General features: G+C 38.5%; 1 protein-coding gene across 1 annotated transcript in view; it reads left to right on the forward strand.

Moving 5' to 3' along the window:
- Window positions 1–26161, forward strand: part of TRPC5 (transient receptor potential cation channel subfamily C member 5) — a 95787-nt gene that overhangs the window by 30143 nt on the left and 39483 nt on the right. Inside the window, exons 3-4 of the mRNA XM_053472779.1 lie at window positions 4475–4873; window positions 17860–18381. Of these exons, the coding sequence (XP_053328754.1) occupies window positions 4496–4873; window positions 17860–18381 (900 nt within the window). The 5' untranslated portion in view covers window positions 4475–4495. The remainder of the gene's footprint in view (window positions 1–4474; window positions 4874–17859; window positions 18382–26161) is intronic.

A 26161-nucleotide genomic window follows, 5' to 3' on the forward strand; every position in this document is an offset into this window, starting at 1 on the left:
AGTTATGTTGTAGCATAACACTACCAGAGCAAAACCCCAAGAAAATGAGATTTGCTTGTATATTAAATCTAATCACATTTGCAGAAATTGTAGAACAAAAACTAGGTGAGATGAATGGGAAGTGAGTGAACCTGGAAGTGATGTTAAACATTACGTCTGCATGGCATAGGTTAAAATGCCTGCCTAGTAATCGGCTGCCATAGACAGAGATATGTAGAGTTCCATGATCCTTGCAATGGAAGCAGGGATAGGCAAAGTGTCTGTACAAGGACACCAGTTAGTGGAAAGGTCTGTGAAGGTCCATAGAACATCATTAAATTGTCCACCACAGACCCCAGTAAATGTCCACCATGAGCAATGTAGGTGCCTACCCACAAGTGGTAGCCTGTGTATATGCACTATTCCAGTTCTCTTTACTAACTGGTTTTATTAATTAAACTCATGTCCCCTGCATGACTCTTCCCACTAGCCATGTTCCCTTTGGTAGGCTGAAAAGGAAATTAAAAATATTGGTGAGTTTAAAATTAGAAATGTGCCTGCATTACTGTTTTTACAGTTATTTAAATAGTCATTTTAGTGCTTCTGATTGGCAGTAGTTAATGAACATAGTAGAGAATGGTATCTTCTGAGCATTGTTCCAATGATTTCCATAGCAAAAAGTATTGAATGGATGTGTCTGCCATTGGAATGATTGCTGAATTATTTTATGAAGGTAGTTATGAAATTTAGATTACTTTAGAACACAGAACATATAATTAGATTGAATAGAAAGAGGTTTGTTTGTTTATTGTTTCTTTCTTCCTAAAATAATGAAATTAATGAAATATCTGGTAGGCCGGGTATAGTGTATAGAAACAAAATGAACTAGTCCTTTGTGTAAGGTGTGGTACCTATGTCTGTTTACTTGTACCAGTGTACACATACATTCAATTGTCAGGGGCGTTTATATATAATGCACTACTAAGATGCATGAATGCTGAACATCAATCACTCAACATGTGAATTTGGAGACTGCAATTGCACTCTTACTTCGGAAAAGGTCAGCAATGGCAAAATACAACCTTAACACATGTCCTCTGGGTGTCCTTACACTATCTTTGTGGATCTTTACGTATCTGAAACTGCTGGGAAAGTAGTGTGATGACAGATGAGTCGTAATTGTCCATCTGTGTTCTGCAACATGTTACCATTGGAAAAGTGTCATATCATTCCATGTATTAGTCTGCTGTTTGTTAGTAGTGAGACTTGATACACATCTAGCATATGTTCTACTTACCAATTTCAGATTTATGAGGCATTTAGGTTTTATGAACTAATTACGGGGGCCAGCATGCATTTTATTTATAAACCTAACTAATTATGCACGAAAGGTTACAGCCACAAAGTTTTGAGGAGCTCCTATGGTTCCTGTTGTTCATCAAGCTGTTAGATGATGTGACTTATTGTATTTTTATCATTGTAAATAAGATTTATATTATATTTAGGTTAGAATTGGAGTCTGTTATGATATGGAACTGTTATGTTTGGAGCCAGCTCCAGAGTCTGGAAGAGTTCTTAAATAGACTTGGAAAGATATCTCAAAAAGGTCACCGAGACCATTGATTATTTGCATTATTCAACTTCTACTGGCATAGTAGCTTAACGGGTTTAAACCATGTAGCTTCTGTGAAGATTCTGCTTTTCCTTTCTTATTGTTTTCTGATATTGCTTTCTTACCATTTGATACAGAATTTGTCAATGTTGCTTTAAAATGACACATGATCAAAAAGGTCATTAACCACATTTTTGACCTCAAAAGGATGGAGCATTGTGGTTAATAACAGTTCCTGTTCGTGGAAATCTGAATGCAGTATTTTGTTGTTTTTTTAAAAAAAATAATCTTATTTTGGTACTACACCATTGGTTTTCTGTAATTCCTTTCTGCCTCCTGGGAAGGGTGATAGAGGATTGAAAAAGGAATTATACACTTTTGAGGAGCACTTACTCCACTAGAGTTGTGAGTGTTTACATTGGCGGAATAAAATGAATACATAATAAAGACCAAATATTTGTCACAGGGCTAAATATACCTCTAAGGATTTGAGAATTGATTGATCAGCATTGATCTTACACACAAACTTTATATGCAACAATAACATTGACTCGTTGAAGGCTGGATCAGTCTAAGACAGAGCTTCTGTGTACCTAGTGATGCATGTTAGGTAAGCACAATGATGTAAAAACATTTTGTAGCTTTAGGAGCATTAAAGAGTATTAGCATTCGTTTAGCACATCTGTATCAAGCAGAGGTATCTGCCCTTAAACAGAGTTCCCAAGTCACCGCTCTTTGAAAGGTCATAATACTAACACACCCAGTAATTTCTTTTCCATCTCTCAACTATGCATTAGTGCTATTTATTTGGAGAGTACATAAAAATGATTGTTTCCCATTAAAGATAACTGCTTTACTTTAGCACAAACAACTGAAGCACTAGATCAGTCAGTGTGATTGATCTCCCTGTTTTCCTTGTCATATATTCTTATAATCGGAACATCTGATGAAATGTATTGTCTGTTCATGGGGTAAACTGTGTGGGAATTCCACAGGGCAAAAGCTGCAGCTACCAGTGCCCAGATACCCTCAGGACATAACATCTGCCCCGCTTAAGAACTGGAGTTTGTGGAAAGGTTAATGCAAAGGAAAAGTACATTTTGCTATGATTACAAACTTAATCATAGCCCGTAGAAATTGTGTTTTACCATCATACCAGTGTCGGTAAGCTGTTATATTGGGAAGACATCATCACAGTTTTTCTTTACTTGCATGCTTGGAATATGTGGTGTTTCATGCATGCTTTTGAGTTATTTTTGCCCCCTTCTATTTTGACCTGTGTCACCCATCACCCCACTGGAACAATACATTTGGGGTGTAGTGAAAATAGTCCTAGCTAGTGACTTACCAGCTTTCCAAGAAGGGCTAAACAAAGTCCCATACACAGACACTTGAGTCAGTGACAAGGTATGTGGTCGTGGTATGGAAATCCAATGGCTTTCAATGTTTGGTCTCAACGTCTGGTTCTCAGGTTCATGTTATGTTTGGAAGCCAACCAGGGCCGGCCGAAAACTTAACGCCGCCTGGGGCGAAGTTTAAAATGCCGCCCGCCGACGCCGGGGTGGGCGGCATTTTAAACTTCGCCGACGCCATAATCTACCCCCCCCGGTACTTACCTTTAAACAGTCCTGCGGCGAGTCTCCCTGCTCTGCCACGGTGCCGGCTTGTAATGCTGAGCGCCGGAAATTGACGTCACTTCCGGCGCTCTGCATTACAAGCCGGCACCGAGACCGAACAGGGAGACTCGCCGCAGAGGAGAGAGAGAGGGGTGCCGAGCGGGTAAGCGAAAACCACTCGGTGCCTCTCTCTCTCCTCCGCTTCAAAAAAAACCCAAAAAAAAAGCGCTTGGGGCGGCAAAGTGCCGCCCCTTCTAAAGTGCTGCCTGGGGCAATTGCCCCAGTCGGCTCCATTGTAGGGCTGGCCCTGAAGCCAACCCTACTACTTTTACCTTGGTTGCTTTTGTTGAAGCCATAGTCAACAGCTGCTATATTCCCTTAGGGTGCCTTTACAATTTGAACAAAGTCGATCATTTTTATACATCTTTAAATTCGTCTTTATATATAAACTTTGCTGCCTCCAAAAAAAATCAAGCTAATATCTAAATTTGTGTGTCTGGCTCTTAGTTTCTATATAAATGTATCCAGGAAAACATGAAACGATAACCATGCCAGGGGGGAAGCTACCTTTACTAAGGTTACTATTATTTTTTAGCCAAGATAGACCAGGTATTCAATCTATTATTTATGATATGCGTGATACTAAACCCCTTTATTAATTTTGCATCTCATTTACAAAACAGTATTTCTATCTTTGCATCACATGCTCTTATCATCACATTTTTTTAACAACTTTGGGACAAAATAATATTCATTGCAAACCTGTTTCGACGTGTTAATTTATGTTTGGAAGGCAACTTGTGCTTTTGCTAAAACCAATGCTCCCTCAGCGACCAGCTATTAATAGTAAAGGAAGGTTTATGCATAAAAATACGAAAATGTTATAACATATTACATGTGTAGGCAAAATTCAAGTATTTATGAATACATTGAAAACTAGAATGATTCATCATTGATAATAATAATTTAAATGTATTTTATGATAAATAATATTATAGTAATTATTGTTATTATTATTAGCAGTAGTAGTACTATTATGGGAATGGGTCTGAGGGCCTTTTTGGATGTGTGGTCGTTGGACCTTTGTACAATACTTGTGCCACATGGTTTATTTTTATTATAAAGCTTAGAAGAAATGTCCCGTAGAGATCCTATAGGCACAGTAACCGACTGCTTTGGGTCACATCTTGTCAAATAGTCTTTATTAAACCTTTACTATTTATTCCTAAAAACCTTGCTAATTTTTGTTTTGCTTGCACATTTACAGGTTGAAATGTCACTATGAACAATGGCCCAGCTGTACTACAAGAGGGTGAACTACTCACCCTACAGAGATCGGATCCCGCTGCAGATTGTGCGGGCCGAGGCAGAACTCTCATTGGAGGAAAAGGCTTACCTCATTGCTGTAGAGAAGGGAGACTATGCCAGTGTGAAGCATGCACTGGAGGAGGCCGAAATCTACTACAACATCAATATCAACTGCATGGATCCACTTGGCCGCAGCGCCCTACTCATAGCCATAGAGAACGAGAACCTGGAGATCATGGAGCTGCTGCTAAGCCACAGTGTATATGTGGGGGATGCTCTCTTGTATGCAATAAGAAAAGAGGTGGTTGGAGCTGTGGAGCTGCTTCTGAGTTACAGGAAGCCAAGGGGAGAGAAACAGGTTTGTGAGAATATATTACCTAAAGAGTAATTGATACTTGGGTGCATGCTCATTATGATCATTATGTATACAAAAATTCACTCATACTCAGTTCAGAAAGTATATTTTTAAACCAATGAGGAATGTTAAGTCGTAGAATCCACTGCCACAAAAACTGTGTTGGCATATTAAGTTAGTATTGTCCCTCTTCGTTATAACTACAGTTTAAGAACTAGGGGAAACAGAATTCTGCGTATACACAAGACACAAGTGTTAAAAGGAAAAGTCTTGGGAGGGAACTTTGTCTTATCTCCTGTGTATTTTTAGCCCAAGGCGAGTCCAGTGATAGAACGGCTCATCTGGTACTTGTACATTTATGCCTTCATGGAAAACGGGCATGGATAGAACAGAGAATCTGTGGATGGCTTTAGAGGTTCAGAGCGGTGCAAAAGATTAGTGATTTTGTCTTTAATATATTGCATTTTCTCTGCTTCACAGATGAAAATCTATCCTTATTACGTTTATTACTTACTGTAAGGAAAAATTCATTGGAAAACTGAGAATACTTATCAAGAACATTTATTTTTGTTAATAAACTTTAGTCCAGTAATTAACTCCCATTCCACTAAACCTGCTTTTAGGGAATATCTTGACAAAATCTTTTAATTATGTTCCTCTCCAACTATCAGAATTAAGTCTCATCACCAAAGAGTGAAAGGCAATACTGTAGTTTTATCATTTTGGCATAGTGGCAATAGGCTGCCAGCATAAGGGAAGCATTTATTGAGATGCTAAAAATTGGGAGAAGTAAAGGAGGTCTATTCACTGAAATGAAAATGCATGCAACTTTGAAACATTTATATTACAGTTATTGATGTTTTAAAAGCTTCTCTTACTATATTCATCTCTCCTTTCTACTCCATGCATCTTGAGTGTATGTACATTCATCTGCTATAATTCTTTGGTGTCTTTTTCTTATCTTTTCTCTGACGAGATATGTTGCACCCGTGAATTATCACTTATCATTTATTTAGTCCTAAACTATTTAAGCATTTATTGAGTTAAAATTTATGAATAACTCAGAAAGTTCTCTGATGAGGTCATTTTATCAGCTGTATTTACATATTTCTTATGCCAGAGTGTAACACTATGCTAATTAATTTCAGGAGATTACATTAAAATCACTTTAATGAATGTACTCAGATTTCATAGCCCGGAAATCCTAGGAGATCCCTTCCATTGGGATAAATTAGGGGCTAATGCAATAAATTATATCTTCCCTTTATGATATAAATAAGTTGGTTATTGCAAGAAAAAATGATTGCTTGTGATGTGTCTTCTATTCACCCTTTGATGTTCCTGTAACTGTAACAATGTGTTTATAAAATATATAGCCATGTTAGCCAAAGAGAACGTTGTCTTTAGTGGAAATTGATACCGTTTATTGGCCTAATAAATATAGTGTTACATAAGCTGTCCTGATCTCAGAAGTTTCTTCTTTGGATGGATTCCATCTAAAATTCTAAGTAATTTTGCGCCTTTGTTTATATTGGCCCAATAAAAGTCACCAGCTTCAACCGAATTTTGTAACCAAAACCAGTATGTTATAGTATATTGAGACAAAGCACTGGATGAACTGATTCTCAGATTTGTTAACATATTTTGCCATTGAGAAAATGTTAACGTCTTGACATATTTGGCTGAGTAATGTCAATATGGAAAAGTATTATCAAGGTGAAAAGCAGTCTCTAAAAACCTCTGCTTGGTAACAAGTGTCTTTTTGATGCCCCCATCAGAGGTAGGCAGAGATATTGATATATTAATCAACTTCATTTAATAAAAAGCAAAAGTTGTCACAACCAACTTTAAAGGATTTTGAAATTGCCACTTGTGCTTCATTGTTCTATGGAAATGGTCACATATATTTATTTATTAAACAGAAAACATGGCACAATTAGGGCTGACATCATACTGTAAGTGTTGGAAATGTGGCAGTCCTGCATTATAGTAATTTACACTTTGAATTCTGGCCCAATAGGATGATTACAGCCAGCGTGTCCTATTAAGCAATCCTTCTGATGCTGCTTATTTGAATTAGACACTAATCAAGTGAACACGTGATTTGATGAGTTTGCAGAATTGTGTTTAAGATAACATTATGTATACACCAAAATCATTTGATAACCCACCATACATACTAAAGACACATAGCAAACACATCGCTATGAATCACATACATACATACATACATTATAATTGGTTTTCTCTAACCACTACTTACAACTCTGTTGCATCCTCGAGAAATTTGCAACTACAGTATCATTTTCTGAAATAATTTCCTTGGCTAATCCTCTACCAGTTTTCCAGCAGTCATAAAAACAGTACATTTCCAAAGTCTCACTAAAATACGTTCCCTAGGTACCCCTCTTATCATGAATATTTTTGTAATAGATTTTATGGGGGTTAATTCGTTGTTAATCTTAACATAAAGTTAGTGTGATTATCACATACTTCTCACTGATCATTATTATGTTGAACATCTGGTATGTAAAATTATGCAATTTGTAGTGAATATGCTGTCACACATACAAACTTGCCAACCGTCTGTATAATTACATTTATAATCCATATAGTAATACATGTATCATTTAATAGTCCAAAGGCATAATTGTAACCAACCAATGGTTGCCGCAGTAAACTGCCACTGTTAAACAAAAGAAGGCAACACTACTGTAATATATACCGTATTTGCTCGATTATAAGATGACCCTGATTATGATGACCCCCCAAAATTTGAATATTAATTTATGAAAAAAAGAAAAAGCCTGAATATAAGATGACCCTGTAGGGAAAAAAAGTTTTACCAACAAATGTTAATTCATGTAAACTATGTGAACAATTGTTTGTTAATATGCACATCTGCCCCCAGGCTTGCCACTCTGCCCCAGAAATGCCTTATACCCTATATATATATGCCACTGTGCCCCATGATATGCCTTTTAACCCTCTAAATGCCACTCTGCCCCATGATATGCCTTTTAACCCTCTATATGCCACTGTGCCTCATGATATGCCCTTTGTGCCACTCTGCCTCCAGAACTGCCTTATACCCCTATATGCCACTCTGGCATTTAGGGGGTTAAAGGAATATTATGGGGCAGAGTGGCATATAGGGGAGGTATAAGGCATTTCAGGAGGCAGAGTGGCATATAGAGGGTTAAAAGGCATTTCTGGAGGCAGAGTGGCATTTAGGGGGTTTAAATGGCATTTCACAGAGCACTCTGCCTCCAGAAATGCCTTATGCCCCCCATTAAACACTCCCTCCCCCTCCCTCCTCCAAACTTACCAGTGCTTCTGAGTCCCTGGTGCTTAGTCCAGGCAGCGTGTAGAGCTTTACGCGAATCGCGTAGAGCGCTACACCCCTATACGCCACTCTGCCTCCCTGATATTCCTCTTAACCCCATATATGCCACTCTGCCTCCCTCATATTCCTTTTAACCCCTATATGTCACTCTGCCTCCATAAAGCCCTTATACCCCCCCATATGCCACTCTTACCCTCCCCCGACTTACCAGTGCTCCCCTAGACGTGTCCCCTGTGCTTCAGATTCCTTGGTGTGTAGTGGGCCAGCAGGTGGAGGTCTGCACAATGCACGCAGACATCCTCCGCTGCTGCTGCCGGCACTTCTGCCGGGGCTTCTATGAATGCGCACCGGAAGGTCATGTGATGCCGGCGGTCTATTTGAGGTCTGATTAGAAGATGACCTTGAATATAAGATCAAGCAAATATGGTATATGTGTTTCTGGTTTTGCACCATTGCAAAACTCATACAATTCCAGCAATCACAGGAAAGCAACATTTAACGTGTCCAAATTGACTACATTGTGATCAGGACGCTTCAGTTCTATTTAATATACAAGGAAGCGATTGGTACATATGCTTTTCAAGTCTGCTGATACAACACAGTTACAGGTCATAGATTTTAAGCCGATTGTTACAGAGCTGGATAGTCCAACCGACTACCTCCGCTGTCTTGTGCTCCCTTAGCCTGGGACAACACACTCTTTCCCCGGTTTCCCAGACACTAGCCGAGACTCAGTGTAGGGTATAACCAAAATGAGGACTGCTTTATTTACCACACACAGGGCTGGATGTAGCCAGCTTTAGATTTCTAAATTAGGTGTTATTACAAACTAGCATTTTTCAGACATCAAGGTCTTGCATTAAAGTAAATGATATCATCTTTATATGAGCAAAAACTCTGTAGGGCGGGGTGTAGAAACCTTTGCCTGGCTACTGCACAGACACAAATTCCATAATTCTACCTTCATTGTTGTTATGTAATAAATGCTAAGGTCAATAGGCTATTGGCCTGGAGTTGTTAAAGGAGGTTTGGTCTTATAACCAGTGCCCTTCTTCTTTGTTTCATTCCCTCATTCCCCTTTTTTCTCTTCTCTTTTCTGTCTTTCATCTCTTTTTACACAGGGAGTCCTGTTCTAGGCCTACCTGGTACATTGGTTTTGGCACTATTCATTACGACCAGTCCGGTTACAGTATTTATAATCCTCATCCACTATATTATTTTCCTACCGTTTTGTTCCCTACCACAAGTTATAAGACAGAAGGATCTCTAGGTTTAGATGGGCAGGAAACGGCCCAGAACTGTAGAAAGACATTCAGACAGCTTCTTCCACCCTAGTACTACTTACGTGTCAGGGGAAACTGGTATTGGGCCCGAGAGGCTTTGTGGAAAATCGAGACTTTTCTCAGATATGGTTATAACATATGTCTTTTTATTATAAACAGAATTGTGCTATATAGATGTCAAGGAGCTATATTGTGCTATATATAGATGTCTATATTGTGCTATATAGATGACAAGGAGAAGGAGAAAAATGAATCACAAATGAGGTACATTTTTACTGGTAAGGTTTTCATTCAGGGCCTAATTCCTGCAGCCAAGACTTGAAAAATGGCATAAACTGTAAAACTCACTATTTAATGTTTGCATTGAGTTTTAAAGCCTCAGTATTCAAGTGAGAATTACAGCAAGTAAATATGCTAAGCTCTTTAGAAATACACTTTCAATCTTCTTTTTATTATTTTGTCATTTCTATTTTCCTAAAGCAGCAAACCAGATTAGCATCATCATGGATTTCTTAAAGTGCTCCATTCTGTACGGATTACTAAAATGTAGCATTCTGCATACATAGTATAGGAATCATAAATCTAAAGAAACAACCATGTGTTTTATATAATTGTTCTTGCTATTGTGACACTGAAGAACTCCCAGCTTCCCAATAACATTATAACATCCAGGGTGTTTTAGTGTGATACGTGCCCCAGAGTTCAGAGTTTCAGTCTGATGAGAGCAGTGATTTAATACCATGGATCGATAGCCATAGAACCTTGGAGGCATACTCAATAATACAAGGAGTTTGTAGATGAGCTCTGACTTGTTTATAACCTTAGTAAGATTCTCGTGCAAGAAGGAATATCCATTATTATCTATGATTAAGTCAGTCATGACATTAAAAACATCTCTTCACATTAACTATGCATTTTTCAAGGCCAACATGGCTTTTCTTGCAGGAAGAGCTCACAGGTCATTCACAATGGATGGTGATACCAGCAACTACTCTCCTGTAATCCTCCAATAGTGATATTGGGAACTGAAATGTTCAAGTGCAAACTCCCTCTTTGTTGAATAGACCCCTAAGTTTTACTTTCTACTCCATACATTTTGGTAATAAACCTGGGGTCAGACAGGGGGCTTTCAGCTTTGGACTGCTTTCTCCAGCGTTAAATTAACCTTTATGTAGACTCAGTATTAAGGAAGAAACACACTAGCAAAACATTGCTAGCCCGTAAAGTAGCAAGGGGGTTAAATTTTGACATCATTAGAGCCGTGGGATAGATACGCAATGAAAATATTCCTTTGTGAATATTCCCAACTGTGTTTATAAATTACATTTCAAGAGCTGGCGGAATAAAAAAAATGAATCAGTCATCACCATATAATAGAATACAAACATCACTTATCGTGAAAAATAAACTCTTATGCACTCAAGGGGCTGCATTTATTTGGAATTAGATGGCTTCTGAGAACACAGTGCCTCTGTAATTACATAAATAATTTACCCGTTGAGCTATGTACGTAAATGAAGTAATTCTTGTTTGTGGCATGGGCATCATGTACAGGATTTTCTTCGCAGGGATAAGGTAGAATGTTGTATTTGCAGTGAAACTCTTATGTAACATTTTAGGGTCTCATTTTAAGTGGTTGATATAGGTTCAGTAGAATAACAAGGTAGGTATAATCACAGAAAAAGAGCTTTATAAAATGTACAAACAGAATAGTATGGTCTCCCATTCAAAATATTTTAGTACTCATTGTGATGTTATTTTAGGTGAGGAATATATGTCCTAGACAAAATCCAGGCAATGTAACTCAGTAATCTAGATTCTTGTTGGACTGGCAGAGCGCTGTAGGAGTTATATTCCCACAGGGTCTTAGATGTTACAGTTACAGATAGATACAGTACTGTGCAAAAGTTTTAGGCACCACAATCTCCACACCATCGAGTCTGTCTGGGATTACATGAACAGAGAGAAGCAACTGAGGCTGCCTAAATTCACAGGAGAACTGTGGTTAGTTCTCCAAGATGTTTGGCTCAAGCTACCTGCTGAATTCCTTAAAAAAACTTTGTGTAAGTGCACCTAGAAGAACTGATGGTGTTTCAAAGGCAAAGGGTGGTCACATCAAATATTGATTTGATTTAGATTTTAACTAAAATGAACATGTCTTTTTTTAAAAGCATTTTTACTTGACTGCATTTTTTTCACACCTGCCTAAAACTTTTGCACAGGACTGTATCTCCCTGTGGAAGTGATATATTCAAAGCAAGCGCAGTAGATCTTGTATTGATTCCTGTTAAACCTATGATTTATAAGAGTTTCACCATCTCTAATGATGCATATTAAATCATTTGAAATATTGTGACTTTTATTCATTAAGGCAACAAGACATCATTAAGTACTTTCTCAAGGCTTGAATTATATTTCTAGAGTTTTAGTAATCTTGTTTGCATTAATAATCACATTTCTAAACCAGGTCATCTCACTAAAATCTATCTACTGTTACTTGGGGCACCTGCTGCCATCAGCACAGTTGAATATGCTCCAGAGCAAAGGAATGCCTTAATCACTTTAGCAAGCAAGCCTCTTAATATACTGCATGTTTTTTCAAGGGGAGATCACTCCATTTGGTGTCAGTCAGTGGACATATGACCCTTGTACTTGGCCAGTTTACACCATGGGTGTACAATGACCGGCACAGATTTGCATGGTATATTATCCTTTAAGGCGGAGAGGTGAGATATAATATGATGTCCTGTGGTCTGTACATAGAGGGGACACAGTAAGAAGAAAAGGCATGTCTGGGAGGGGATGACTGGGACACTGCCCTGGGTCTGACCCAGAGCAGTTTTCTTTCTAAATCCTTTCTAGCTATGGTATCCTTAGCCTAAGCTGCTTGTCAGCATTGTGTGGCTGTTCCGAATGTGCTGTATCATATAACTTTGTATATGCAGTGTCTTATGTACACTGAGGACAAGTGCAGGCTAGTGGAGAGATGTCCTCCTGCAGACCTTCCCCTAAAAGGCATTATAATTGGTTCAAGCATGTGGCTTGGACTAAGTACACATGAGAATTCACATGAGAGCAAATGTTGAACTTTTATGATCCCAGGCTCACCCATAGGAGGTGGATGCATAGCCACCATGTATCAGTTTTGCAAGGTATTAATTATATAGAATACCACATTTAAAACCCCTATTTATCCATAAAACATACATGTGTGATATTTAACAATACTCTTTTCTATTCACCAATACTCTATTTGCTGATAAATCTGTTGATGGAGACAATTCACTGAGCTCTCAGTGCCTCTGCAGGAAACCTTGTGAAGGTCACAGCAAAGCTCATTTACAGAGAGGAGTTGAGCTGGACCATAGTTTGGATCAGTTTTGGCTTAGTGCAAACTTTGCTTTGACCAGGTTACCCACCCTTATCACATCCAAATTCTCTCTGTTCCTGCATAGACTGAACAGTCCATTAACATCTGCATGGGGTGTAACTGGCAAGATTTATAGTAGGATTTCCTGTAGCCAAATATAGGAAGAATTTTTATCAAATGTAATTGCTAGCAAGCTGATTTAAAAAAACGAAAAATAGTAAATAGAGTAATAGAAACATGTAATTTGATGGCAGATGGCAGAACCTTTCGGCCTATGTAGTCTGCTCATTTTTTTCTTGCTGCAAAGTAGGGCCAGAAAATGCCTGAATATACAGTACAGTTATGGTCAACATTATTGGCACCCTTGAATATTAGGTACATCATGTATAATCTCATGTATATTTACAGCCATATATCAGCCATAACATCATGACCACTGACAGGTGAAGCGATTAACACTGATAATCTTGTTATTATGGCACCTGTCAGTGGATAGGATATATTAGGCAGCAAGAACATTTTGTCCGCAAAGTTGATGTGTTAGAAGCAGGAAAATGGGGGAGCATAAGGATCTGAGTGACTTTGACAAGGGCCGGATTGTAACTGCGAGACGATTGGAGCAGAGCATCTCCAAAAACTGCAGCTCTTGTGGGGTGTTCCCGGTCTGCAGTGGTCAGTACCTATCAAAAGTGGTCCAAGGAAGGAAAAGGGGGTGAACCCGCAACAGGGTCAGGGGCGACCAAGGCTCATTAATGCACGTAGGGGTGAAGGCTGGTCAGTGAGGTCAAATCCAGCAGACGAGCTACTGTAGCTCAAATTACAGAAAAAAGTTAATTCTGGTTCTGATAGAAAGGTGTCAGAACACACAGTGCACCGCAGTTTGTTGCCTATGGGGCTACATAGCTGCAGACCAGTCAGGATGCCCACACTGGTATCCCTTTGTTCCTGGTATAGCCCACATGACTTTTCATGTAGGCAGCCACCATCCATGGTCTCAGATAAACAACAGATGTACACATCAACACTCACTCTCTAGTGCTATCTGGTGGTAGAGGTAATGCACTTCTTAAACAATAGAAATAATTGGTAATGTATGCACTAGTTAGGGTAGTGGTTTACCCAAAGGGAAATACAGATATTGAGTCTGTAACGTAAATCACTAATAATGGATGACTCAATCCATGTCCACTACAGAGGGCGAGGGTGGTAACTGTGGAAAAACACCACATACGACATCCACACAGCTTAGGCTGACCTGGAGAAATCTGAGATGTTAACCTATACCATAAAGCGCACGTTAAACCAAGAAGTGTTCCCGGTGAAGGCTAAGGAGGAGCCTACTGCTGAAAGCCAAAACATAAAAAAGTCACAACTATTTTTTTTCCCAATACCTACTAGTGAAACCACAATCATTCTGGGAAAATGTTCTATAGATAGATGAAACTAAAGTGGGGCTGTTTAGCACGGCAATGATATGTTTGTAAAAGACAAAATGATGCTTAAAAGTAAAAGAACACTGCCTACAATATGGTGGTGGACCATAATGTTGTGGGGCTGCTTTGCTGCCACTGGTACAGAGGCCTTGAATGTATTAAAGAAATGGTGAACTCAGATGATTACCAAGGCATTTGACTGTATAATGTTTAACCCAGTGTTGGAAAACTAGGTAGGCGTTAAAGATCATGGGTCCTCCAAATGGAATAGTCAGGATTAACTGCCAACAGACCGGTGCAAGAAGCTTATAGATGGCTGCAAGAAATGTTTGGGGGCTGTCCTTGTCACCAAGGGTTGTGCAAGCAAAAATGCTGTCTAGGTCATATATTATGTTTCTGTGAAATCACATGTCATTTGGTGTTGAATACCTTTCTAATAATACAAAGTTGGTACGTTTCCAATTATTTCTTAAAATATTCTTCATTATGTACAAAATATTTAAGGGTGGCCATAACTGTATGCCTCCTAGAAATAAGAGATTCTCTTAACATAATGTTAACTATTCATGCTGCCTTTAGAGATTACCTGCAATATGTAGCTGTTGTTAGGTAACCCATGTGCAGTGACTTTCAATTAAAATCTGTCCAATAACAAAGCAAAGGAAGCTGCAGAATAAAAATAAATTGGGCTCCCTGGTGTTGATCTGCAGGAAAGCAGCCAACCACAGCCAAACTGCAGTATAAAATAAGACTTTTCAGCATTGTTTTATAGCAGAAAGAAAAAAAGCCACATGTTGACTTCATGAAAAAAATTTGAAATTACAAGATACAAATGGATGGATTTTCTTGGAGTTGACTGCTTTCATGCCCAAATGTACCAGTGTTGAAACTGATTCTATTTTATACTATATATACTATGTACCCTTTGATGGATTGAGTCTGATGTAATCATCATGCATCATGCTTAGGCAGGACCACAATTTGTTAGCCCTGGAATTATTTATCTCCACACACTAAGGATTAAGGAGTTTATTTACTAAGAAGTTGTTGAGTTAAGGGTTGACATGACTGACTGGAATGGACTAAAAATTATATATCCTTGCATACAAACAATTGTGTATATTCACTAATACAGAAGTTTGCAAATGCATGTAACTTTACACTAAGCCGCAGGCATATTCTTTTGCAGGGGCAGCTGATTCAGGTATACATTGTGAACACACCCAGGCATGGGCGTAGGAAATCTTGGGGGATAACATTCTCCTCAGTCCTGCCCCTGAGTCTTACACATACACTGCCCTAACAAGCTGCCTTTACACACACCTGTCCATAAACACACATACACTGCACTTACATGCTGCCTTTACACACACCTGCCCATAAACACACATATAAACAAATTCTGCCCTTACACACGACTGCCCATACACATTACCTTTACAAACACCTGCCCATAAACACACATTTACACATAAACTGCCCTTACACACCCCTGCCTTTACACACACACATACATACATCAGCTTACAAACACACAAATACATACACTGCTCCTACACACATATATACGCATACACTGCCCTTACACCCCTTTTTCCCAATCTCTTACCTTTCTCATACTCCATCCTCCATCCTGTCATGGGCGCACGAGGTCTGTCATTCCAGACCTCTGCTTTAGTGCTCCCTAATCACTATGCACTGGCTATTGATGCAGAGGTTAGAGGGGCATTGTGATCTTCCCAACCAGTCCTGCAGGCTACAGCTGCTGGTCGGGCGGCTGTGTGCCCCCTTGCAGCTGCTCCCTAGGCGAGTACCTCTCTCGCCTCTACCTTCCTTCAGCCCTGCAATTTCATCTGAGGGGGATTCCTCCATTATCCATCCCTCCCCGAATGATTTCCTGGGGGAGGATCCGTCTTCCCTGGTTCCTATGCTATCATTGCTTTTCCCTCTGCCTTGTACAGCTTATTCACTGTTCATCAGTGCTCTGCATGTCACTCTGCATACCACCTCTCTGACTACAATCTAACACTATATGCAAACACACACTCTAAAACCAGTTTAACACTGTACACTGCCACCTTTACACATGCTCATTCAAACACCCCACACACTTTAGCATTGCACACTAACGCACATACATTAATTGAAGCACGATGCACTGACACACACTTATTTTAACCAGGGATAGGCCTGGGCATGGTTCATGGTGGACTTTTTCACAGTTGCGACACTATCATTTTTTTTTATTAAAAGCAATACTAAATAGTTAAATATGTGCTAGAGTGAACCATTCTAATCCTTGTAGGCCTGAAACAGTAAAGGTATAGATAAACTGTCAATATACACACATATACACATTCACTGCCCTTACAAATGCCTGCCCATACACACATACATACATAATTACTCTTGCTCTTACCCACAAAGATACTGGCTCACGGTGGCCCTTGCAGCCAAATGCTTACTTGCCCTTAGACACACTTGCCATAACATACACACACTTTTAAAATACAAACACACCATCTATTTGGTAGTGAGAAAGGGTTCCACTGTTTCATCTACCCTTTTCTCCTCATCTCTTACCTTTATCCTATTGTGGATACCGTTCAGATCCAAAGCCAATATACCAAACGTGGCTCTCCCATAACTAAACCACTCCCAAAGAAGAGGGTAGCTTACCCCAAGAAGTTTTCACAAATGTACATATGTAGATGTGGACACTGTTGTTTGTTTTGTCTTTATTAAAGCCTGACAGGGCAGGTTACATATTTTCTGCCTAAAACCCAACAAGTCTTTCTATAAATAATTAGGTTCAATTTGCAACAGTGACGTTGAGGGCTAAACTACTGAGTGTATTTTGCAGGATGTCCAAAAGGATTGAATGGATTACGCAGGAGTATATCATGAGAGTTGTTAAGTCTACCTTCGCTGTTAATTAGCTCTGTTATTGTGCTTTGTGGAGAACAGCAGAACAGAATGTTGTTTTGTTTGTGCCAGGATATGAAGTTAATCGAAAATGGATTAAGGCTCAGATCAGCTTCAGTACTAAATAATTTGCTCTTTACAGGTGTCTTACAATGTTATCTCATATAAACAGGCCAAAGGTCTGTATGCAATTTTTCTTAGGGTGTTCTGGAATTCTGTTTTCTTGCCTATGAGAAATTATATTATATAAGAGAGAGGGTGTGAGTGTTGAAATTGATGTCAATTTCTAAAATGACATCTACTGACATATGGATAGTGTTACTGAGTGGCGAAAGGTCGATAGCATTCATGTTGAGCTTACAGTGGCAGACTTGCACAGGTTGGACAAAATTCAAATTTGCGCCTATTTTAACAGGTTGTTGAGGGCCATGATGGTAAACAGTGATTTGGTATTTTACAGGCCAATAGGGTGGACAGTAATAGGCCATAAAAAACATGGAATTAGGCAAGTTAAAATTGTGCTATTAAAGTTTATTTTCTTTGTTTGCATATAATTTCAAATGTAGACAGTTTCATGTATTTTTTATAGTCTTGTCACATTTGTTTTACAGTCTTCTTATTTTTCTCCCTAGGTGCCAGCGTTAATGATGGATACACAGTTTTCCGAGTTCACCCCAGACATTACACCTATAATGTTGGCGGCTCACACTAATAATTATGAAATTATAAAACTTCTAGTCCAAAGAAGGGTGACCATCCCTCGCCCACACCAGATACGTTGCAACTGTGTAGAATGTGTCTCCAGCTCAGAAGTTGATAGTCTTAGACACTCAAGGTCAAGGCTCAACATCTACAAGGCTTTGGCCAGCCCTTCTCTGATTGCCTTATCCAGCGAAGATCCCATCCTTACAGCTTTCCGTCTTGGGTGGGAGCTGAAAGAACTAAGCAAAGTTGAGAATGAGTTTAAGGCAGAGTACGAAGAACTTTCTCAACAATGCAAAAGGTTTGCCAAGGACCTACTAGATCAAGCAAGAAGCTCTAGAGAACTAGAGATTATTCTCAACCACAGGGATGACCAGAGTGAGGAGCTAGATCCTCAAAAGTGTCATGACCTCGCAAAACTGAAGGTAGCAATAAAGTATCATCAGAAAGAGGTGAGAAGCAATAATAATCTCTTGTCCTGATTTCATGCAAACACTAGAAGCTAATTATAGTTGGTTTCAATGGTATGTGGAATAATATATTCAACTCAACATAATTATATAATGACATTGTTATATGTAAACCAACTTATAGTTTCCCTACTAAGAATAATGTATTCATGAATTAATGTTGTATGTACAGGGCCAGCTATAGGATTTCTAGAATTTGCTAGCACACTAGGTAAAATATATACAGTCATGTGAAAAAGAAATTATATGGTTTTACATATCAGGACATAATAACAATCATGTTTTCCTTAGCCGTCTAAAAATTAGGTAAGTAAAACCTCAGATGAACTAGAACACATAACATATTACACAGTGTTATACATACACCATACGTCATACAGAAAACGATTAGGTTATTGGCGCTAAGGGTAATTCTACATGCTATTGAATCATAAGGTGTACTTAGTTTTTCACACATGGCTTCTCAACTTTGGCTTTGTTTTTGTTGTAGTTCATCTGAGGTGCAATTTACCTAATTTTAGATCCGACAGGTGATATATATATAATTAAGAGTCTATCATTAAATTAGGAAGGCTTTTTAGCTGACATTTCCATCTTTTACTTTTCTGTGTAAATCTCCAGTGTAAGATCAGGTTGATCTGGAACGTTAGCAGAAATCAGAAGCATTTTATGTGTGGAATGAATGCATGCTATGGATTTCACAACACTAACAGTGGCTAATTATTTATTTAGTAGACAGAAGGGACATAATTGTTATACATTTATGCATGGCACGCATGAAAGATTAATTCAGGCGACAGAAAATCTCTTTATCTTGTAAAATGCATAGCTGTTTTCCAACTAGTTAAAATAATTAACCCCTTCATCTTCATTAAGTAACTCTAAAAAGCTTTACTTATAGAGAATATATGACACATTAGAGGATTAGGATGTTTCAGAATATATGGAATATTCGTAAGAATACGCTACTGACAATGTTTAGGCAGGGATCTGATGGACAGTTTATGTGATTTATTTAATGGCATCGAAAGGTGTTTTTTGTGGAGTTGGCATTGTTGACTTGTAAGTGGAGTTGTTTCTGCTATATTTATATTACTATACATATTTAAGGCATGAAACTGAAGGATACTTTTTAGCAGTCTAAGATTCCATCACAAAGAAAGACCAATCAGAAAGTGTCACAGAGGAGAACCAGAGCACAGGCACACTTGAGCACAGATTTTTGAGAGTGAGTTTAATGGTCATAATGAACTCTCTCTCGCGCTTGCTCTATTTCCGGGATGTCTATTGCAGTTTGCGGGCGTCAAGGAGTCGCTATTAAAAAAAGGGAGACTCCCAGAACTTCAGGGAGAGTGGGGATTTCTGAGTATGCCCCCAACTTTCACGTGTTAAAATCATAACACCTTTTTTGTGGAAGCAAGGTAAGAGGCAGATGTGCTCACTTGTCTATCATACACATCCAGGCATTTTGCAAGGCTCAGCAGAAATGTGCCGTGTGGTGGCAACCTGTCATTGAGCTGTAAAAGTACTGACCAGACCTCAAGCAATGTCCCAGCTTGCTCGGCTGGTCAAGGGAGACCAGAAAATCTCCCCAACTGGCCCTTGATCCCCACTCACCCTAAAAGTGGGACACTGGCTGTGACATTGACAATCGGGTGGTATGACATAATTAACCAAGGTAACCGAGGTTTCTCATGCCACAGTTTAGTAAGTAAAATCAAGTGAAATTATGATGCAACACTGTATTTGTGTGCTCAAGAACACAATTTTCAGGTCTAGAAAATATTTTGCTGAATTTATCCCCTAAGCTCAGTGTTGGAGCTGTCACGTGCTCCCCAATACAAAGCACCTCTCAACAGTACAGTAGACTCAACAGATAGTCTAATCCTAACCCTTTGGTAGAAGGATGCAGTAAACATCTATAAAGGCAAATGTATAAGTGCACAGTACATTTTAATTGTTCCTTGTATAATGTATTTACACTACAACTTCTTTGACGCTCCACTGAAAAAATATACAAAACGGAAAAATACAGTTAGAAAACAAACGATTGACCTGATATTTAGTGTCATTTAAAATATGATTTGGATGTTGAATCAACCTGTTTGTGTTTTGTTTAGTCAGTTACTTGGAATAAGGTAAATGCATAATTTTTTTATACAATTGATGGGATCAAGTAACTAAGATCACTAGATTACTGGGAGTCCACCTTAACTGGAAATATTTGTGATTGACATGTTGATATAACAGTAACATCAATAAATCAGGACGGAATAATAATAGAGCATTTATGTTGTTTTCTCCCTTCTTTATTCATTCATAGATGTAGAGCATAATAAGGAGAACAGGAGGGAACACAAGTAATGTGTTATGTTTACATGATTTGTACACCCACTCACTCATCTTCATGTTTTGTATTTTCTTGCCTGTAGATATACTTTTCTGTCTGCTCTTTGTTTATATTACTCTGGATGCAACCTTATTATGGAATAAGAACATCATTCTGTAGAGACTCATGCATAACAATGTATTATAAAAAGCAAACAGTCTGTCTTCTTGATAAACATCTTAACTCATCAGCTGGTGATTGCAGTATTTCTCTTACATGTATATTGATTTTCTGAACGTGAAAGGAGACAGAGCCTGAGAAGCTGAATTCTAGTTTGTGTTTTCAAATTTTCACCTTGTGTACTTGAGATATCCCACACCGGCTTTGAAGATAAGTACGGTATTTGGAAAGCAGTAGGTGGGTATTGATATATGTAAGAGCAGATAGAGATAAGTAGATATGTTATCTGTAGCATTGAAAACACAGTATGGTCCCTTTAACAATATTTGGGGCCCATAAGGCTGGTGTATGATTACCAATATTTCAAATGGCAAATAAGTACAGTTTTGTTTAAGATTCACTTATATGTGTGGCTAGGGGTCAGTGATTCATCAAGTCTTTTCATGTGACATGACATAGTGATAGCTAGTTGAGTAAGGCATTTAGAATAATTAATATGGATCTTATTAACATGATTTGATATATAAACATAATTCTTGCTGTTTATCTATACTGTTCTTGTGACTTTAGGGTTATAATGACACTGTGATACCCACCAATCATTTTAGGGAAATCAGCAAAGGAAAGAGAGACAGCTATTATTGAGTTTCAAATAAGGACCGTGTTTCCTGGAGAGGTGTTTCCTGAGACAAAATCAGGTCTCTTGTGTTGTGGCTGGTGGTGTGGAAGTGCAGGATTAAAGGCAGGTGCGGGCAGGACCAACTGCCCACCTTACCCTAAGAGCCACCTGTTTACCACAAACGTAGACTTTTACATGTGTGCTCTGAGCTGTGTTTTGAGTACTTGTCCCTGTCTCCTTTTCCACAGTTCCACCACTTCTCTTGCCTCTTGTTGTTCTTCTGTCTTCTTTCATTGTCTGATTCTCCCCGTTATCAGATCTGTTAACCAGGCCTCTTGGAGTGCTTCCTCAAAAGTGCTTGCTCTTCGCACACCCGCTCCCCCGATTTGTCTGCAGAGGATGTCCCTGTGGGGCACGCCATTTTGTGTGAGGATTCCAAGACACCAGAAAAATTAAGATTTGCGGTGAGTGGTCCGTCTGCAATATTCTGGCCTATTGGACTACTTACGCAAAAGTGTGGAGGCCTTTTGAGGAAGCTCTCTAGGAGGCTTGGCTAACGGAGCTGATATCGGGGAGAAGTAAAAAAGGAAATAATACTGAAGAACAAAAGGAGGCGAGAGAAGAGGTGGAGCTGCAAAAAAGGAGACAGGGACATGGCAGCAGGTGCCAATACTTTCTGATTTTCAGCAATGCCATAAAAGAAACACAGAGAAAAGAATGCCCAAGAAATACAGTAAACTATCAATAAATGTGATATCAACATACATAGTTATATGGTTGAAAAATATACAAATTTATCAAATTAAACTTTACGAGTTATCCCACATGGCACTGATCTTGAGGAAGACAAACAATTTTGTTCTGAAGGAAGAAGAACTTCTTTCATGACTCCAAGTCATTCATGGCTCTGATAGAGTGTCTAGTGATCCTATAGTTCAGGGGCATCCAACCTGCAGCCCTCCACCTGCTGCAGGACTACATCTCCCATAAGACTCTTTCAGCTAAGGGGCTGGCTGAGGAGGATGGGAGATGTAGTCCTGCAGCAGCTGGAGGGCCGCAGGTTGGACACCCCTGGTATAGTTGAAGAAAAGAATGCCATTATATTTATTATGTCATTGTATGCACCCACCCCCTTTAGACTACTATGCTAATGAATTTCTACACAATGTTTCAAAAGTTGTATAACAACCAATGGAATGGTGCAATCAGCCCTACATACTTTTGGTTGTTAAGGTGGGAAGACCGCTTGAAAAACATTACAAAAGGCTTCATAAATAATCAACATAGTTTTATAGGTTTATCTGTACACAACGGTGCTTATGGCATAAAATGCAGATGATTGCTTGATCCTGCATCTGTCATAAACGTCTTAGAAATTGTATTGTCTAACAGGGCATGTTTTGTTAAAGACTATACCACTCTATTGGGACAGAGGTAGAACTTGGTCGGACAGCGGGATTCTGGAATGCGGCCCTGATTTCATTGCATACTGCACAGGTGCAAAATGATGCTGCCAGTTTGAGTGACACTCACCGTCTGAACTATAGATTCCCATATTTTAAAAATCATTCACTGTTGAAAAAAGATTAAATCCTGTTGCTGTGGAAACAGACTCCACACATCGCAGACATGTTTTTGTCTGCATAGTTATAGGGGCTGGAATTTTGAAGAGCTATACAGGATGTGCAATGCACCCAGAGGGACATATTCAGCATTTTGTGCAAATAGCAAAGTTCCCAAGGAATTCTGCAGAATTTAGAAACAGTTTTGTGAATGTCCTATCTTTCAGGTCTATTACCTTACTTATATTTTCCAATGCAGGAGTTTCATGAATACCTCAATTGAAAGATGTTTGCACGTGTGCAGCACCTTCTCTTCTCACACTGACAGGCACCACTTGTTCATTGTGTATGGTGGATATAATGTACTTTTTTGTTACTGTACCTAAGAACCAGAATTTCTTCATTGTGTGGGGCTTCTGTTTGGGGTGACCTAATTGCTTGCGGAACTGTTTTTTCTGACCGTGCTAAAGGCTCGGGTGTCAAAAAGAAATAAAAAATGAAATAATTCAGGGCTACTAAAATAATTATCCACTCAGAGGTGGTAATCTTTGTACAAAAAGGGCAAAAGGAGGTCCCACACTATTTTCCTGCTTGTGCCAACTGAGTCTGGGCATCTAGGGGGATCAATGTGACTGTCGTTCCCCTGATATATCCTGAAGGACACAGTAAATACTACTTTATTCCATACCTCAAGAGCTTTGAATGGATATACCTCCTGAAATGCAGTCTGCCCTTGTAAAAGGTCAAGGAAGGTGTCAATTGAGACATTCTGCTTTAGGGTAAACATTTCAGTGACTTTATTAGAAAAAAATCTATAATAGGCCTTATCTTATGCAATCTGTCAAATTGTGGGTCACCTCCAGGGGGGGCATTATTATTAAAATCAAGGTGTTTTAAAAACCATCATTTGGGTCAAGGCCCAGAATTTCCCAATCTCATAGGTGTCAGTAGGGATGGCAGGTTTAACATCTGCGCGGTAGAAACATTCCATTTAAATTTAGCACTCCCTAACCCATGCTACCTACCCAATTCCCTCTAGACATACATAAACCCACTACATAATCCACCCTAAAACCCAAAACACTCTCTACTATCCCCAATTCCATAAAACCACCCAACGAACTAACCTAATACGAAACTAAACTAAAAAAAAAAATGTTTAAATTATAATTGGGTGGGGGCCAATGGGAAGGGTTGAAATCAAATGGGAATGAAAGGGTATGAAAGGGTGTAGCTTGTATTTATTATTTTTAACAATCTAACTGACACAATGCTCTTTCTCTATCTACCATATCGCAAAGATGGAGGTAAAAGGCAGAACACCCACATTAACAGTCAGTTAATCACAGAGATCACATGACTACTGGCCGCTAATGGGTTCTCATGAGCGCGTCAATGTATTTTCTGTTTTCATAAGAGCATCTTTTATGGGTGTACCAGGTATGCCTATATGGTAGCAAAGGGGTTAATATCTGAATTTTATCCAGTACAGCACAGAATAAAAATATGACTGATACAGGAAAGATGATTTTGGTGAAATGCATAGAGCATCCTATATCCCCGATAATATTTAGCTAAACGGGTGCATCCTCTTTTGCATATTCCATATGCAAACAGATGTATCACTTAGAAAACAAAAAAAGACCTAAAAAGAATTGCTTTTAGTGAGCTCCCGAGGTGCTTTATAAACGATGGCTTTAGCTGATAAAGATGGATTTAGCCAACATAGCTGCACACTAATCTTTGAGATTAGCAAGAAAAATGCTTTCTGAAAAGAATTGTTAACTATTTCGACACTACATGTTACTTAATATTTTCTCATGGAATCAAAGGGTTCCTGTTTACAATCTCTGCTTGCCATGCATCTAAGGCCAAGCAAAAAAAAAACTCCAGGCTATACTAATGACTCTGTAAATTGCTTATAACTGAGGTTTCACGAACATAACAGTTTTCCTAAGAAAAAATAATTACAACAAAATAGTTGCATGGTAGCAGAAAAACATTGCTGCATTTTGCTCTTTTATACACATTATGGAACGTGATTAGAATGCAGGAATAGAAGGTACGTTCCATGCTGGAACCTTTTTTTTTTGTTTGTAAGCGTGCACTTAATTATGCATGGCATAAATGTTTGACACCCTGCTCTATTATTTGTGTTTTATTCCTGTAATGTCTGCTTTGTTTCAGCATTGGAGAGTGTTTTTTTTGGGCAGCGGCTGTGCATTGGGGAATATTGACATTTTTATTATTTATCACTAGGGGTTCTGATATTGTTTGTATATCTTAATTATGCATGCTCAGCTATGCAAACCTTTTTTTAAAAAAATTACCATTTTTAGTAATTCCATTGCAAAGGAAAAATATGTTGCACCTTTCAGAAGTTATATATCCCTAACATGTGGCCCTTCAACTATTAAAATTGTACCTAAAAAAACATTAAGAAGAACAAAAATAAAATATAGCAGTGTGGTTGCTATACATGTTCTTGGTTTGCATACATTTATTTTTCACCGTTTGAAGCAGCATCTTTCTTCCCCATAACGGCAACCATTGGATATGGATAAGTGGTATTTCTATCAGGGGACTCTTCGTGATATTTGCAATCCGCATAAAGCACTTTATTTCTTAAGTGCTATCTTGAGAGTTAATTTATCCATTTTATATACTAAAAATCTTGAAGATTTTACTCTATTTTGCATCTCTTTTCCTTACCTTATAGGTGTAATTACATTATTTTGCATACATATTGGTACATATATTTAAAATTCTACAATTCTGAATTCAGTATATAATAATATTTTCTTTCTTCTATATTGATTTTATTTTTGCTGAGTTTTTACTCACTGTGTAATAGAGTTTTATTTTATTTAAGTGTTTTCTAACAATTATTTGTATTGTTTGTATGTGTTGACACTTAAAGGAAAGTGTTATATTGTAATTAGATCTCTTATTCACACTATTTTAAGTGTCACATTTTGATTATATTTATTATTTATACACAATGCATTTTACCTGCATTAGAAGCAGCAATTACAGGGGGTGCACTTTTAATTTATCTTTTATACTCTATAC

Source organism: Spea bombifrons, chromosome 8 (assembly GCF_027358695.1).
Source record: "Spea bombifrons isolate aSpeBom1 chromosome 8, aSpeBom1.2.pri, whole genome shotgun sequence".
In the NCBI taxonomy this organism is placed as follows: domain Eukaryota; kingdom Metazoa; phylum Chordata; class Amphibia; order Anura; family Pelobatidae; genus Spea; species Spea bombifrons.